At 32.2% G+C, this 15555-nt stretch overlaps 1 protein-coding gene across 3 annotated transcripts in view; it reads right to left on the minus strand.

Annotated features, from left to right (window-relative positions):
• Window positions 1-811: 811 nt before the first annotated feature.
• Window positions 812-15555, minus strand: part of CADM2 (cell adhesion molecule 2) — a 1074502-nt gene continuing 1059758 nt past the window's right edge. For all 3 annotated transcript variants that reach the window (XM_086675698.1, XM_086675699.1, XM_086675697.1), the window contains 2 exons: window positions 9311-9436; window positions 812-8526 (listed from right to left, as the gene is read on the minus strand). In XM_086675698.1, coding sequence (XP_086531824.1) covers window positions 8408-8526; window positions 9311-9436 — 245 coding nt within the window. In that variant the 3' untranslated portion in view covers window positions 812-8407. The remainder of the gene's footprint in view (window positions 8527-9310; window positions 9437-15555) is intronic.

Here is a 15555-nt window from a genome sequence, read left to right on the forward strand (position 1 = left end):
CCGCGTCAGGCCCTGGGCTGATGGCTCAGGGCCTGGAGCCTGTTTCCGATTCTGTGTCTCCCTCTCTCTCTGCCCCTCCCCCGTTCATGCTCTGTCTCTCTCTGTCCCAAAAATAAATAAACGTTGAAAAAAAAAATTTTTTTTAAATAAAAATAAAAAAAAAAAATAAAATGCAACCAGGAAACTGCTTTTTTCCTTTAATCTCGTCTCTATTTTTTATTTGTTGGATTTCAAAACATTAAAAAAAAATCCTTAAATTGCACAAAACAAATATGGTTTGAAAAAAATTAAACTATGTATTTCCTAGAACTTCTTGTTTTAAAAAAGTGTGCACTTATTTTTAGCATCATTTCAGGATTGTCATATAATGAGGATCTCTCTCATGGACTAAAGCCACTATGCAATGATAATTAAGAACACCTCAACTTAACTCTATCCTTTAGTGAATTATATGAAGTAGAATTTCCAGTGAGGCTCCTTGGTTAAACAAAAAATGCCAAAGAATATTTTAACGGAAACAATTGCCAATATGAAAACAGAGTTGATTTTAATCTAGGTAATACGGATGTCGTATGTGTATATGTCTGTGCAGCCATATAAAATGGGCATTTTGGATAGCAGGAAAAAAAACAACGATTGTGTCAAAGAATGTGATTATATCAAATGCCATCATTTGCTTTCAGATGTGTTGAATTCTATCTTTGATGCAGAATCAACTTTGTTAAATTGTATTGCAGGGCTGCTTTTGCTAGGAAAAAATGAATTAAAGTAAATAAAATGTTATTTAATAAAATAAACCAGATACAAAATCTTGCCTTGTATTTACAGATAAATTTTAATGGAATATTTCATGGTCTAACACAAATATCAGACCCAATGACACTAATTCTTGTACAGCCTTTGGCTTACCCTGTATAACAAAATCTGTTATTTAAAGTAGACTATAAAATACCTTATGGTAAGTGAACTTCCAAAGACACAAAGAAAATCTCCCATAAATTTAAAAGCTTATCTCAAATTCTTATTGGCATAAGCTTAGGATGGATATATTATTAATTGTATTATCTTAGGTAGTTGAAATATATAATACTGGTTAGAGTGTGAAAATTAAAAAAAATAGGTTTAGGTATTTTTGCTTCTGTTCCTAGTCAACATTAGTAAACACACATAAGTGAATGTAATATTACCTTTACAGATTATTAAAATTTTGGCAATCTCAAACAGATTTCCCTAAGTCAGCAACATTTTTTTTTTTACCCTTAGTGACCATATTACAAGGTTCATATTCTCCAAGGAGTAACGATTAAATGTTGTACAAATAACATTTATTCTACTACTGCTTAGTTTTTAAAAATTCCACTTAGAAGTTTACAAGGAAAATACGCATCACTAGAAAATCTAAAATGAATGGATAATGTGGTCAGTTGAAAAAGATATGTAAAATAATGTTTGGTTTGTAACATCTTTTATAACCTGTCAGTGGGAAAAAAGAAAGTTCCATCTTTCAATGTCTGCTTTCAGACCTAAGAAAATGAACTAAATGAATAGACAATTCAGTAGTGTCCAACAGATAACTAAAATTCAAATTTTATTTTTCCATATGTATCAGACATTTTTTTTTCTGACAAGACTTTACTGAAAGATGAAGTGCAAATGGGAACCCTGTAAGAATGTTTATAAGAGTTGTACATGACATATTTTAAGCGCCACTAAGTACACATTGAATACTTTGTAAGTATATAGGCATATCAACATGCAAGTGTCATGTACCTAATATTACAATATGCATTTTGTTTTTTGATGATGTTTATGATAACAGTAGATTCAATAATTGTGTTTTTCTATCTTCTGTGCAATATGTTTATTTTGGCGAATCTTCTTTATAGCACAGAATTTATTTTTATGTTGTCATAAATATACCCTTCCAAAAGTTATGAATTTCATGTCATATAAATAGAACATTTTATTTTTGAAGCTACATTACTGGGAACACCTGCATTTCTGGATACCATTTTCAGAGATAAGTCTTTAAATTTTTTTTAACATGGCAGACTTGTTCCAATGTTGATTAGGTTGAAATATTTATGGTAAAAATGGAGCTTTCTTGAGGGAATATTTTTTTGGTTGAATGAAAAGCTAAACAACCAATTCACAAATACTGATGTGAACTGAATATGAAGAAAATAGGTCAGTAATCCCAAACTCTTGGGTTACTACTTAACTGCATCATTGAATCTACAATAAGTACAGCAGGTACAGTTAAATAAATTTGTAAAGAGATTAAAATTTTATACATTTATAAGGAGAAAGTACTAGTTTTGAAAAATCTCTAAATTATTTTTCTATTTATGAGAATCATTCAATACATTAGAAACACAGAGAAACGCAAAAAAGATAAAGAGATAACAATTCAGTTTACATTTCATAGTTTGTTCAGTTTGTTTGTTTTTTAACCAACTGGTGACCACTGCTTTCAACCATCAAATATTTTATTGCATATAACTTTCACTATCAGCAAATATAAAGAGAAAAGTGTCTACTAGGAGCATGTACAAGGAAAAGCATCTGAAGAAAGAAAACATTTGAGGTTTAACAGTACTGTGTATAATAGAAGTGTAATGTCGCATTCATACCGCACTTAAAAGTCCGTGTGGGAAATCACCGCTGTTCTGACCCTGGATGTGGGAAAAGTGCTTAAGTGCTGAGCCCTGGGAGGCCTTTTTTTTTTTTTTTCTTTTTTTTGCCCCTGCAATCTTCAAATATCTTTTAACTTTTTTTTTCTTTTGAAATATACAGTATGTGTTATAGGGGAAAATAGTGTTTTCTCTTTACATATTTTTCACATGTGGGCCCATTCTCTCCAAAATAACCATACATTTCCTGTAACTAACATATATATATATATAAAACACATATATATATATGGAAAAGATGGTAAAGATTCGACCAAATATTATTTGTAACATAACCACATAACATAGAAACATCTTACTTGAAGCATATTTTATAGATTCAACATCATAATTTGAAATATTTTCTTGTGTCTTTTTTTTTCTAAAGAAAAATCTGCTTTTAAAATGTAATTTCCTTTTCGAAAATTAAATTACATCATTTGAAAAATTCATCTTATGTCTAAGCAGACACAATAAAGTGGGCATTTGTGGCAAGACTTTGCATTCATTGTTCAGGTATTATTTGTTAATAAGGAGGCAATTTTAAATACTTAAATTTTTGTCTTACATAGATAACACTTCTTGGGAAAATAAATCATTTACATAATTTTTACTTAAAAGCACAGCATTAATTTATGAGAAATTGTTGCATTTTAAATAATGAAATGTCAGATTGGATTCCAAAGTGTTGCCATTTAAATTATTCTTTAAAAATCAACACAATTATATTACATTGAAATATCAGTAGGCATGAGAAGAAATATCCTTATAAAATTAGCATATTTTGCCTATAGGAAAAGTTAATGATAGAAAAGGAAAACCAATGCAGATCCATACACCACTGAATACACTAAAAGAAATTGGCTTTTGAGATTTCCCAGGGGCTAGGGAGAGGACTGTTATGATAGTCCCAAAGAGTGCTTCCTGGGATATCCTGTAAATCATTATTTCTTCTATATCATAGCCCATGTTAAAAGTGAGAGGTAGAAGGATTATTGTAAGTATGCATGGCAGAGAACTTACCAGCTATATCCAATAACTATTGCATTCAATATTAATAATCTCAATACATAAAAATGCTGATGAGTTTAGAACCCATTCTTACACGTTGTCCCCTTTAGCTCTCTTTATAATCTTGCTACTTTCAATCCGTTGCCTTTGGAAGGGTATAAGTGCAAAGGGTATGTCTGGGACACAATAGGGAGAGAAAGGGGGAAAAAATAAAATAAATAGAATAAAGGTCTAAAAAATTTCCCATTAAGATATAGTGACTCTAACTACTGACTAAGGGTAACCTGTGTTCTTTGACTGAATAAATTTGTACTTATAATAAAAGTACCATAACCTATTAAAATATACACACATTTCAAAGAAAGTTTAAGAATTCCAAATTCAATTAGATATCAAGCAAAGTTTGAAACTCAGGTTATTTCTTTCTCTCCAGTTGTGCTAAAAAGTAGGCCAAATAATTTTATTGTGTCACATTAATGATTAAGAAAAACTTAAAGTGTTGTTGTTGAATCAACTGCATTTTTAATTAATGCTTTAGTGCGTGGGAGGTGAAGATTAGCAACCTCTTGGATGGTGTTAAAGAATTCTTTAAAATCCCTTTGCATGAAGTATCCAGCAATAGAATTTCAGATATTGCACTGAGTATATTTCAATATTGCCAGTGTATATTTCAAAACAAATTCTATTATCTACACTAAGATTTCCTCTTTCCCAATATTCAAAATGCATATTATAATTACATGGGTTTCCAACATCCATACACAGCAAGTACACGATACTTACATGTACGTACACTGTAGTTACCTATATTTTGCATAGTTTTTAGTGTGTACTTTGTGCCACTTAATAAAAAGCATTACGCAGTAATTCTCGTTAGATGTTTCACTTATTTCAGCTGTGGTTGCCAGCTCTTTTTGTTTGTTTTATTTCGTATATTCATCACAGATTACCATTCGCAAAGGGGGATGATATTGGGCACTTTTAGTGGGCTCTACGTAATTAGCAATATGAAAGGGAAGTTGCAGTAAGATACGAGGTTTTGCATTTTCTCCACAATTAAAACATGTAACATGAAGTTCATTTTATCATTCATCAAATTATCCTTATGTCCAAAGGAAAAGAAAAAGTACTTTCAATGTTCCCCTTGGTAACACTTTGCAATAAGTGGCACTAAATTACACGATAACTGGTATGTCACAAGGAAGAATCATCACCGTCAAACAGCTGCTGTACATGTGCCTATATGGAATCTCAATGCTGTTACAATCATGAGTACATAATTACAAGTGAGCCTGTCCTTTTAATTTGAGATATTTATATTTTTACAAAGAAATGAAAATAAATGAGGTGTTAGCTTCTTTGCCATATTTAGGAAAGTTAGTTTTCTTTCTCTATTTTAATTGTGGGATTTCAATGCAATATTAATCATCTTGAATCAATATGAGATCATCCAGTTTCTAGATTAAACTCCAAAATCAGGTTCCTTAAACTGCTTCTTGGATTCTCTGGTAAAAGAAAACAAGTTGAAATTTCTCTCTCTCTATCTTTCTTTCTCTTTCTCTCTTACACACACACACACACACACACACACACACACTCACACATAAACATACACATATCAATACTCTGCGCATGTGCTCTATCTTTGCTCTTGTACTCACAAACGTTCCTTTTTCTTCCTAATTTTAATAATCATTCTATCTAGGACACTCAAGAATGGAAGAAAAAAAGAATGCTGTTTACACTTCTTTGATGGAGAATGATCAATTTACACTGTAAACAGTACACTGGCAGAGAATAGCTACTTTTGGTAAAGAATAATACTCCATATTCTACTAGGGGTGTGTGTGTGTTCACACTCCTTCAGTTGAGTTCTGTAGCTTCTGTGCTCAATAAGCAGAGACAGAATTTGGCTCTCTGTGCATACGCATGTGCACATTTCAGACATTGCAATTGACATGGTTCTATTTTGAAATGCTATTTTGGTTTTTTTTTTTCCTGATTTTGGCAGAAATGGGCAGAATTTTTACAACTTATGTCCTTGTTTAGTGGAAATAAAATACATTTTACAGATAGGAAAATATGATTCTATTGCTATATTTTTCAGTAACTAAAAATGATACCTAATTCAAATCGAACTATCTTAACTGGCAAAACATTTTATTAGAGCCCACAAATCATAATATATTAGTTTCTTTTAAAGAGTTCTAATGAGTTTTTATATTACTCTAATGGGTTAAAAGAGTCAAAAATTTTGAAATACAACCAATTTTTGATTTCTAATTTTACAGTGCTATAAATAATGATTGAGTTATTTAGGCAACAATTTAGCAGTTGGAGCCAAGTAGAATATAGACAAAATGAAGAGGGATGTAAATACAGCATCAATGAAGAGTAGCAATTTTGTAAGTGCATCCTGAAATTAAGCTTTAAATAGTCATTGATGATGCAGTTTATACAACTTACTTCTGTAATAAGAACCTTTCCATTTTGTACTAACAGGATGAATTTTGTTTTGTGGAGTCTTTCTAAAGATTATGCATTGAAAGATATGAACAGTTTATAAACCTATTCTAGTTTCAATGTGTCTAGTAGCACCTACCTGATTCTCTCAAACTACCATACTATATTAACATATTATTGCATTTTTCCACAGATGGTATGGAGTGAACTGTAAAAACAAGCATGCAATCACATCAATGCAGACTTATTTCCTTAAAATGTCATACTGTATATGATTTATTATGTTAACACTCAACCACATCATATTATTTATGTTCTGTATATTCTGAAAAAGTGCTGCTTGACTGACATCGTCCTTTTTGTTTTGTAAGAAATCAACAAGATAAATGCTTCAACAATAAAAAAAAAAACAATTTAAAAATTCTAACGTTGTCTTTAAAAGTTTATACTTTTCTGATAAATAAGATACAGCACCCTTGTCTTCCATTTGATATTAATACATGATGTCATACTCAACCATTCTCATTTCCCAAAAATAAATTCCAAGATATTATTTTTAAAACCATAGGCCATCATGCTTTCAGACATCACAAGTATAGCTACCGTATTGTCCTATTTGTTTTCTTCTTAAAGGTGCAATGCTTCTGAATGGGAAAATAATTTTTTATCTAACTGGATTTTTAATTTTTAGCATATAATAAATTTAATGAGAACTAATCTAGCAATATTGTATTTTACTAGAAGAAATAATATGACTTTAGATTGACTCTGTATCATATGTAAGAATACAGCATTTCTTAATGGTTAAATACACCAAAATTTCAGAAATAATCCAGAGAAAGAGACTTTCACCTTGGAGTTAAAAGCATGGCAGAAATTCTCCATCACTCACTGTTTCATAAGTTTGTACCTCACAAAATGCATAGACAGGAATTTAATAAAGAATTAGTTCATTTATACAGAAAACATACTTAAACACTTCTTTTTGGCAAACCAACATAGGTAAGCAGCTCTGGAACTGCCAAATTATTATTATTTTTTTTAATTTTTAGCAAACTAAGAGTTTACTTTTAGGTTATTATTCAACTGTGGTTGTAATTGAAAACCTGAGGCTGTGCACTGGTTGTTAGCTTAAAATTACCTTTCCTTATAACATTGTGCTTCCATTGTATAACAAATAAAAATTAACAAGAACTAGAAAAATTTGTTGTTGAACAGTGCTAGGACATACAGACAAAAATACTAATACATGTTATCTACTTATAATATTGGTTTAAGTAATATCTAAAGGGATATAATGGACATTAGAAAATGCTTACTTATGACTGAATTACCTACAGCCAAAAAAGTTAAATATGTATCAAATAATGTTTAATTGGATTTATTATATGCACTATATACAGATACTAAATGTTTCAAAATTGTGCCCTATGGATACTTCAGTTTTGTTTAGGCAGGTGAGTTCTTATGGAGCAAATAAATTACAGAATCAAATTAGAGAAATGAATGAAATCTTTGTGATTCCCAAAGCAGTAACATGTTTGTAAAAACTTACTGGTAAATGAAGCTAAAATAACCTAATGGTGGAATCTATATAATTATATATAAGATGTCATGGCATGATTGCAATTCATACACATGGCTCCTGTATCAAATACTATATTTTTTAATAGCAAATTGATACAGCTTTACTAGTATAATCTCAAACATTCCAGAATCTATTCTACAGTGTGTTTTCTAGGGCATACGTTTCCAAACATGTCTTTGAAGGTGGACATGTGGAAAACACCGTAAACCTCTAATCTCTGATTAAACTTAAACATGTTAGGTCTTTACCTAATCCTACTACTCGTGAAAGCTGTCCAGTGGCAAACTGACAAAATTTATGATTTAATGGGGGAAAAGATGAGGGGGAAAAAAAAACACTTTGCATACTTTTTTTCAATGTATAAAAACAACTCAATACCATGATCCAAGGAGATGATTAACATTGTTAAGGCTGTATATTCAAGCACTGTATGTTAAGAGAGCAATGGTGTGGAATTTAGGCAGTAAGAAATGTCCTGCATTATGGATGGTACAGTAATTAAAGAATGATGCTTTCGACAGCTGATTGTTGGTATACACTGGCCACTGATAGCAGTACAGTATGGAAGTTAATAAAGGTAGCAGAAGATGGTAGAAATGAATTCTGAAAGATGATAGCCAGTTTTCTCCAGCAGCCAGCCTGGTAAGGAAAACTCATAATCTTGGCCTGCATTTTAAATGAAATACTCTTTTTTCTCTTCAGCATTGACTTGGCTGCCTTCAGCATTGATAATGGCTGTGTCAGCATCTGGTGCATCTTCGGCTCCTTTAGCTTCGTTTGTTAAATATGTTCCTGTGGGTATTGAGAGAAAAATATATATATATTTGTTAGTTCTGTGAGACTGGTAAAATAGCCAGCGTTAGCAGTGCATTCGTTGAGGAAGGAACTTATGCCCGATTTCTTATAGGTGAGAACACATTCTGAGACATAAGAAACCATACATTTCACTCTTCTAACGTCGCACACTATCGGTTTTCAGGTATATGTTATAGATGAAGCAGTGGCCAGGTTAACTGGGCGCAACTGCCTAACTGGAATGGGTAATGAGTAGTTTGATTTCTTTAATGATGGATACAGACCATGTGATCCATGCAGCTGTAGCAATCAGGGCCCTTTGTGAAGATGTTGATAATGATCACATCAAACGTGTCATCTTTCATTTTGAAAACTCCACTTAAAAGTAGATTATGTCAATAGTTGGCTACCTAGCTCACTGCAAAAAAATCACACATTTTCCTCACTGATATGGCCATATGTGTGTCTATAAACCTACAGACAAAAACGTTGGCTGAACACTTAACATTATAGTTGAATGTCAATCCTAGAGATAAATACAAACTTGCTATTTTTTTCCCTGAGCCAGTGGCTCACTCTGTAACCTTTGGCCATTGGCTAAACATTATTTTGCTAAACCAATCCAACCTTCATTGAAATAATCAAGAATTCCCTGAAATAATTTCATATTTAGATCTCTCTGTCACGTATATGCATACACTCATTTAATATTTCACGATTAAGCTAGTCTTTAGAATATATTTTTGCCAAAGTTAAGAATACTTTGTTAAATATTACCTACCTTTATGTCTTGCCAGATATCGACCAAGCAGAAATATAGAGCACAGCGTAACAAATACAACTACAGCCACTATTCCTCCTATAAGAGCATGATCAGGGCCAGTCTGGCCAGCCAGAGCATTGGGATCTAGAAAAGAGAGTAAAATATCACACAACTGATGTGTTATTTAAGTATAGAGGGCATATCTGCATTACAATGAGTTATTCTGAAAATTAGCACATTTCTACTGAAGTAAAATTCCATTAATGTGTATTAAACCAACCATCCAGTCAACAAATATTCATTTGTACAACATACCTGGGAATGTAACATTTGCCATATCAGTTACTGTTGCCACTGAGTTTACATTTTAAGACTGGATAAACAAACACATGTATACAATGTTCCATGGTTTTATGCCTTTCATTCCTCTTCTCTTTCTGAAAACATGGGCGACTCTGTATATCCGTGTGTATGTGTGTATTTTTTTAGTGTGATGAACACCACTATATCATTTAAGAAATAAAATTATGTCATAGGAAAGGCTGGGACTGAGATGATAACCCAGGATTTATTATCATATAAATATTATTTAAAGCTATGGCAATTGATGAACTCCCCAAGGAAGTGAGTCTAAAAAGAGACAAGACGTGTGACAACTGAACTGAGGAACTCCCATATCTAAAGTCTAGGAAGAGAAAGTGCTTCCAGTAGAGCCAACTGAGCAGGAGAGAACAGTGAGTTAGGAAAATATCCTGCAGAGCACATTGTAGTTGATCAAAGGAAAGAACATATTTCAAGGAGAGGACGGTGTTACAATTTGTGTTTAATGTGATTGACAGAAGGAGGAAAATGAATACTCAATGTAGAGGATTAAGTGCCTATTTGACTTGTAGCTTTAGAGAAAGTAGCTAGAGAGGTACTGATTAATAATATACTTTCACATTTGGCCTTTAGTAAAATATTACAGGAAAGACACGAACCCAGCAAAGGATAGCCAGCTTTCAAGCAGAAATGAAACGAGGAAAAGAAAGCCCAGACAACTGGGAACTCCAAAGTTTGGAAAATCAACTCTTTATAGAAGCCACATAATAAGGGATTAAAACTGAAAGAAGCTTTGAGCAACAAAACCCACTAAGGCTGAACCCTACCACAAAGGTCGGATTCAGTGTGCTGCCTCCCCTCCCAAGCCCACATTGCAAGTATCCTCATGCTAATTATTTTTGGTCTAAAGGACAGAGAAAGCAAAGAAAAAAATTAGGGTTTACAATTATGTCTTCAAAAGATCTTAAACTGTGATTATAGACACATGAATATGACATTTTAGGAGTCTACTGTGTTTTTCATGAAACTATTGCATGAAAGTAGCATTGTCTACATAGACAAAAAAAAAAGTCTATTTAAAACTTCAAACAACCTCAGGATTCCCAAACTTGGTAGAGGCAAGGAGTGGACTATAAAAGCTATGTAGTCTCCCTGAAGAGCATACTTCAGATGTGCCCATGGAATATAACTTACAGATTGAATTCTCCCATAGGGCAGCATTGGGGGAAACAAAAAAGAATGTACAAAGGAGAATTCAGTTTCTTCAAGGAAGTACAACTACTGCCAAGGCAGAGGGATCTTTGATTGCCAGTCTGGGATGTTTTCATAATTGCTATAGATAAGTGACTACTCAGTGTTTCTCATTCTCTATTTCCAAATGAGAACATTTATATTAAGAAGCACTTCCTCTTGGCTGTGTGCTATCATTGTATTTTGTGTATGGGTAGAGAGGAGCATTAATAATTAATAATTTGTCCTTTGACAAATACATCCAGATATCATGAATAAGACTGTGAATATCTGAAGAGCTTAGTCTTCGAATTGGATACCTTGGCTTGATGGGATGTTAGGTTGTGTCTTTAGACAGGGTATGGAAGTGGTTTGTGTGAGGGAAAAGAAGTGAAAAAATATTTGGTAATCAGAAGGATATACTGGGGAAGAGATTTCTAGCTAATAACAAACATGTTTCCTTTTCTTTCAGTGCACATAGGAAAACATTTTCTGGCTTCACTTCAGTTGAATGTAATCATGTGATCTGTGTTCTGGACAATTGAATGAAGATCCAGCCAATAAAAACGTCCCATGTGTTAACTTCCAAGGTGATCTCAGGAGATACAAACTGAAACTGAGAGAAGCTACAAGAGTAAGTAAGGCTATAGATCACTCGGTCTTCACCTGGAAGAAAATTGCCCAGCTAAGAACATATGCCTTGAAAATTGTCCAACTAAGAATACATGTCCAAGGAGGAATAAAAAAGGTTTACTTTAAAAACACTGAGTATTAAAAAGTGAACCTGCCATTGCAGCTGTTGTCAATGTACCTTTCTATTATATATTACTTGTATTTCCCTTAATTTCTGCCATTAGCTGTAAATCTAAAAATTAAAAAAAACAGGAAGAAAAAGAAACAAAAAATAAGCCTGCCACACCTCTGAATTACCTATTCTTATTCCTTGCTTAGACACTTTAGAATGAGTTCCAAATCCCACTTCTTGCTCAAGTCCCCAAATACACATGGTTGTAAATCATTTCTCTCTCTCAGAACTGAGCACTCTTTTTGGGAACTGAGAAGTCACTCTTATTCATACATCTCTGTACCTGTCTCATTTCCTGAAGGTAATTCTGAAACATACTATTTCCAGACCAACTGGAATAAACAATATTATTTAAAGACTATTGATAAATATTGCCAAATTATATTGTAGAAAGATTATATAAATTCATCCTCCACCAACAGCATCTGAAGGATTTTCACCTCTATAATACTAACATCAAATATTATAATTAAAAAATTTGCCAATCTAATATTGATAAATGTTAAATATTTGGTATTTACAAGTTACCATAAATGTGTCTTACTACTTTTGTCCATATGAATTCATTAATTTTGAAATGGTTGTTAATGAAATTTGATTATTTTTTTCATTCAGATTTTCTGTTGCAACATCTCTTTCCATAGAAAGTTGGACATTTTTAACAATTTTTTGTTTATTCTTCATTTGTGGTCTTTTCAGTTGATAGATAAGTCTTATAATTTTATGTAATCAAGCCTATCAAACTTTTGTGTTATGATGTCTGACTTGTGGGTCATGATTTGAAATGCTTTTGCCATGATATACACATATAGATTTATGCAGTCATCTAACATTTTTATTGTCATATTTTAATCTACCTAAAATATATTTTGGTCTATGGTTTGAAGCTAAAGTATAAAAGAGAACTTTAATTCTTATTTGACAATAAGAATTTTAATGTCCCCCACACTACTTCTTTCATCATAGATGTTATCATCTACCATAAAGTAAATATATACATACATTACGGTTTGGAATAGTCTAATCTATTATATGTGAGGAATATATACACAATCCTACACCAAGAATGTAGGGTTTTTTTTTTTTTAATTGTAGACAATTATAATATAGATTCATTATCTCCAGTTCCTGTGTAAGTTCTTATTCTGACTAAAACTGAAGAATTAACTTTGTTCAATAAAACAGAATAGTCTTTAAATAATCTTGAGGTTATATTTTCAATTTTGTTTCTCAGAATAAAGGCATTCAAGAATTTTGAAAACCTACATTGTGTTCCTTTAGGTCAATGTGGAGGAATGAACAGGAATGAAAAAATGGTCTACAGCAAAATGGAATCTTTTCTTCTTCAGATTTGCTGGAGTTTTCAGGGGAATCCGAGTACTGGAAATGAAGAGAGTGATGACTAAGATAACCCAACTCCTCTCCCTGAGTGCCACTAGCCTGGGCTCTCTTACAGCCACCTCTTCTCCTTCCTCTCCCCAAGAGCAGTAAGTACCAGTCCACAGAGTCCCAGCTCCAAGGTGGGCTTTCCAGTTCACTTTCCAATCCCAGGGTACACTTTCTGAGGTTTGGAGACCACATTTGGAAAAGTCAGTTTTCAGTTTGCTGAAAATCTCAATTTATTGGGCAACTAGTACTATAGTTTTAAAAATCATTTTAATGCACTGGAGAAGTCTTAGATCAGGTGTAGAATAATTTTGCAAGAAACAAAAACATAACAGATTCTTTATTGGAATTATAATAATTTATAGATGTTCTTTTATGTTATGCATTTTCATAATCATAGTATGATTCTTCAGTTATTCAAACCTTTATTATCTTCTAGTAGGTTGCATAGTTTTCTGCTATTGGACTTGTATATTTATATGTTATTTCCCATTTTTAAACAATATTTTAATATTTTGAAACATTTCAACATTGTTTAAAAATATTTGTAAATGTTATCACTTTTTCATTACACTTTATGCTTTTTTTGTTTTATTTTCAGTTTTTTCTTTTGTACTTTATTTTCTAAAGGATTATGTAAAGTATTTTTCAAGATTATATTTATCATTTTTATTTCCTGACCATGAAACTTACTCAATTTTCCTACTAGTTTCTCTCATTCCTCTCCTACTGTCTTAGCAATAAAAAAAATGAAGTACAGCCTTCTGAAGTTTCCTTACAGATAGCTGAGTCTTCATCATTATTCAGATAAATACATCATATATCTTTAAGACCATTATTCATTCTCAAGTGTTAGTCTATGATTTGTTGGAGTTAGTCTATTAAAACTGGAGTGAGTAAATCCCAACAGATTTAGCAATATATTAGCAGTCTCTTTAGCTAATAATGCACAAAACACAAAGAACATCATAGAATTAAAATTTTCTGAACTGTTAACATCTTTCAATTAAGGTTATTGGACACTTAACAAAGCATTCCAAAGAGAAAATTATGTCAAATAATAATAATTCTTTTAGGAAAGTCAGAGGAATAATAACCAGATACTTTTTCTGAATAGCTCCTCAACTATTAAAATAATTGAAATTGACAAAAAAAATAATATATTACAAAAAATAATTTCTGATATTTAGAAAAGTAGAAAGTAACCTTAAAGTACAGGGTTTTTGTAAATTAACTTATTGATTTGTTTATTTTTAATTTTTTTAATGTTTATTTATTTTTGAGAGAGAGCAAGCATGCGCCAGAGCGAGCACACGCGTGCAAGTGGGGGAGGGGCAGAGAGACAGGGAGACACAGAATCCGAAATAGGCTCCAGGCTCTGAGCTGTCAGCACAGAGCCCAGCATGGGGCTTGAACCCACCAACTGAGCTGAAGCTGGACGCTTAACTGACTGACCCAACGAGGCACCCCTATCTATTTATTTTTGAGAGAGAGAGAGAGAGTATAAGCAAGGAAGGGACAGAGAGAGAGAGAGACGGAGAGAATCGCAAGCAGGCTCTGTTCTCCCACCGCAGCACTCAGGGTAAGGCTTGAACACACAGACTGTGAGTTCATGACCCGAGCTGAAACCAAGAATCAGACATTTAACTGACTGAGCTACCCAGGTGCCCCAAGTAGTTTTATTTAACATCTTAACATGGAGAATCCTAAAGTATATAATTCTCTCTCTGAAATCATTACTGGGGTTTCTATCAACAAAGAACTAGTCAGCCATGTGTTTCCCCTTAAAATGAGAATATAAGCTTCAAAGTATTTGACTCTCTAGGATCACAGCTTGCATAAATTATAAATGACAAATATTTTTTAATTTATGAGTTAGAATTATTTTAATAAAAAATAATTTTATCAAGTTATAATTTATGATTTCCAGTTTGAACAAAATGGTAGGTAGGAAGTGAAATTAAGATCATTTTATGTAAATATTTTTAAATTAGTTTTTAAGACTCTTTTTTAAAAGAAAATGGTTTTCATTATATATTAAAATAAATGTTTTCAAAGCCAAATATGTATTAACAATAGTAATATTGTAAATGTTAATATTCTAAGGATGGGTACTATGATAAGCATGCTGAGACATATCCTCATGAGGTTGATAAGAAATTTTCACTGTTTTCTCACTGAAATCTAATAATTATTATCTACAAAACTATTTATATGTCAAGTTTCAGACTAAAGATTCATTATCAATAGTTCAGTATCATGGAATAGTGAATTGGATAGTAGATGAAAATGGCCAATTAGGTTTGAGGTTAAGGTAAAGAGAAACCTTTGATAAATCTGGGAATAGTAGTCAATGTCAATATTGAAAAATATGAGTAAGAAAAAGATGGAATGAATAAAAAAAGAATTGGTGAAAGAAACAAATGTCTCTTGTGCAAAAGCCACCGAACATAGTTCCCTACTAACAACCATCAGAGTTGTGGAATGTCAAGAGTTAAATGAATGAAAGACATAAATTTAG

The sequence above is a fragment of the Puma concolor genome, chromosome C2 (assembly GCF_028749965.1).
Source record: "Puma concolor isolate L17-30 chromosome C2, mPumCon1.1.hap2, whole genome shotgun sequence".
Taxonomy (NCBI): Eukaryota; Metazoa; Chordata; class Mammalia; order Carnivora; family Felidae; genus Puma; species Puma concolor.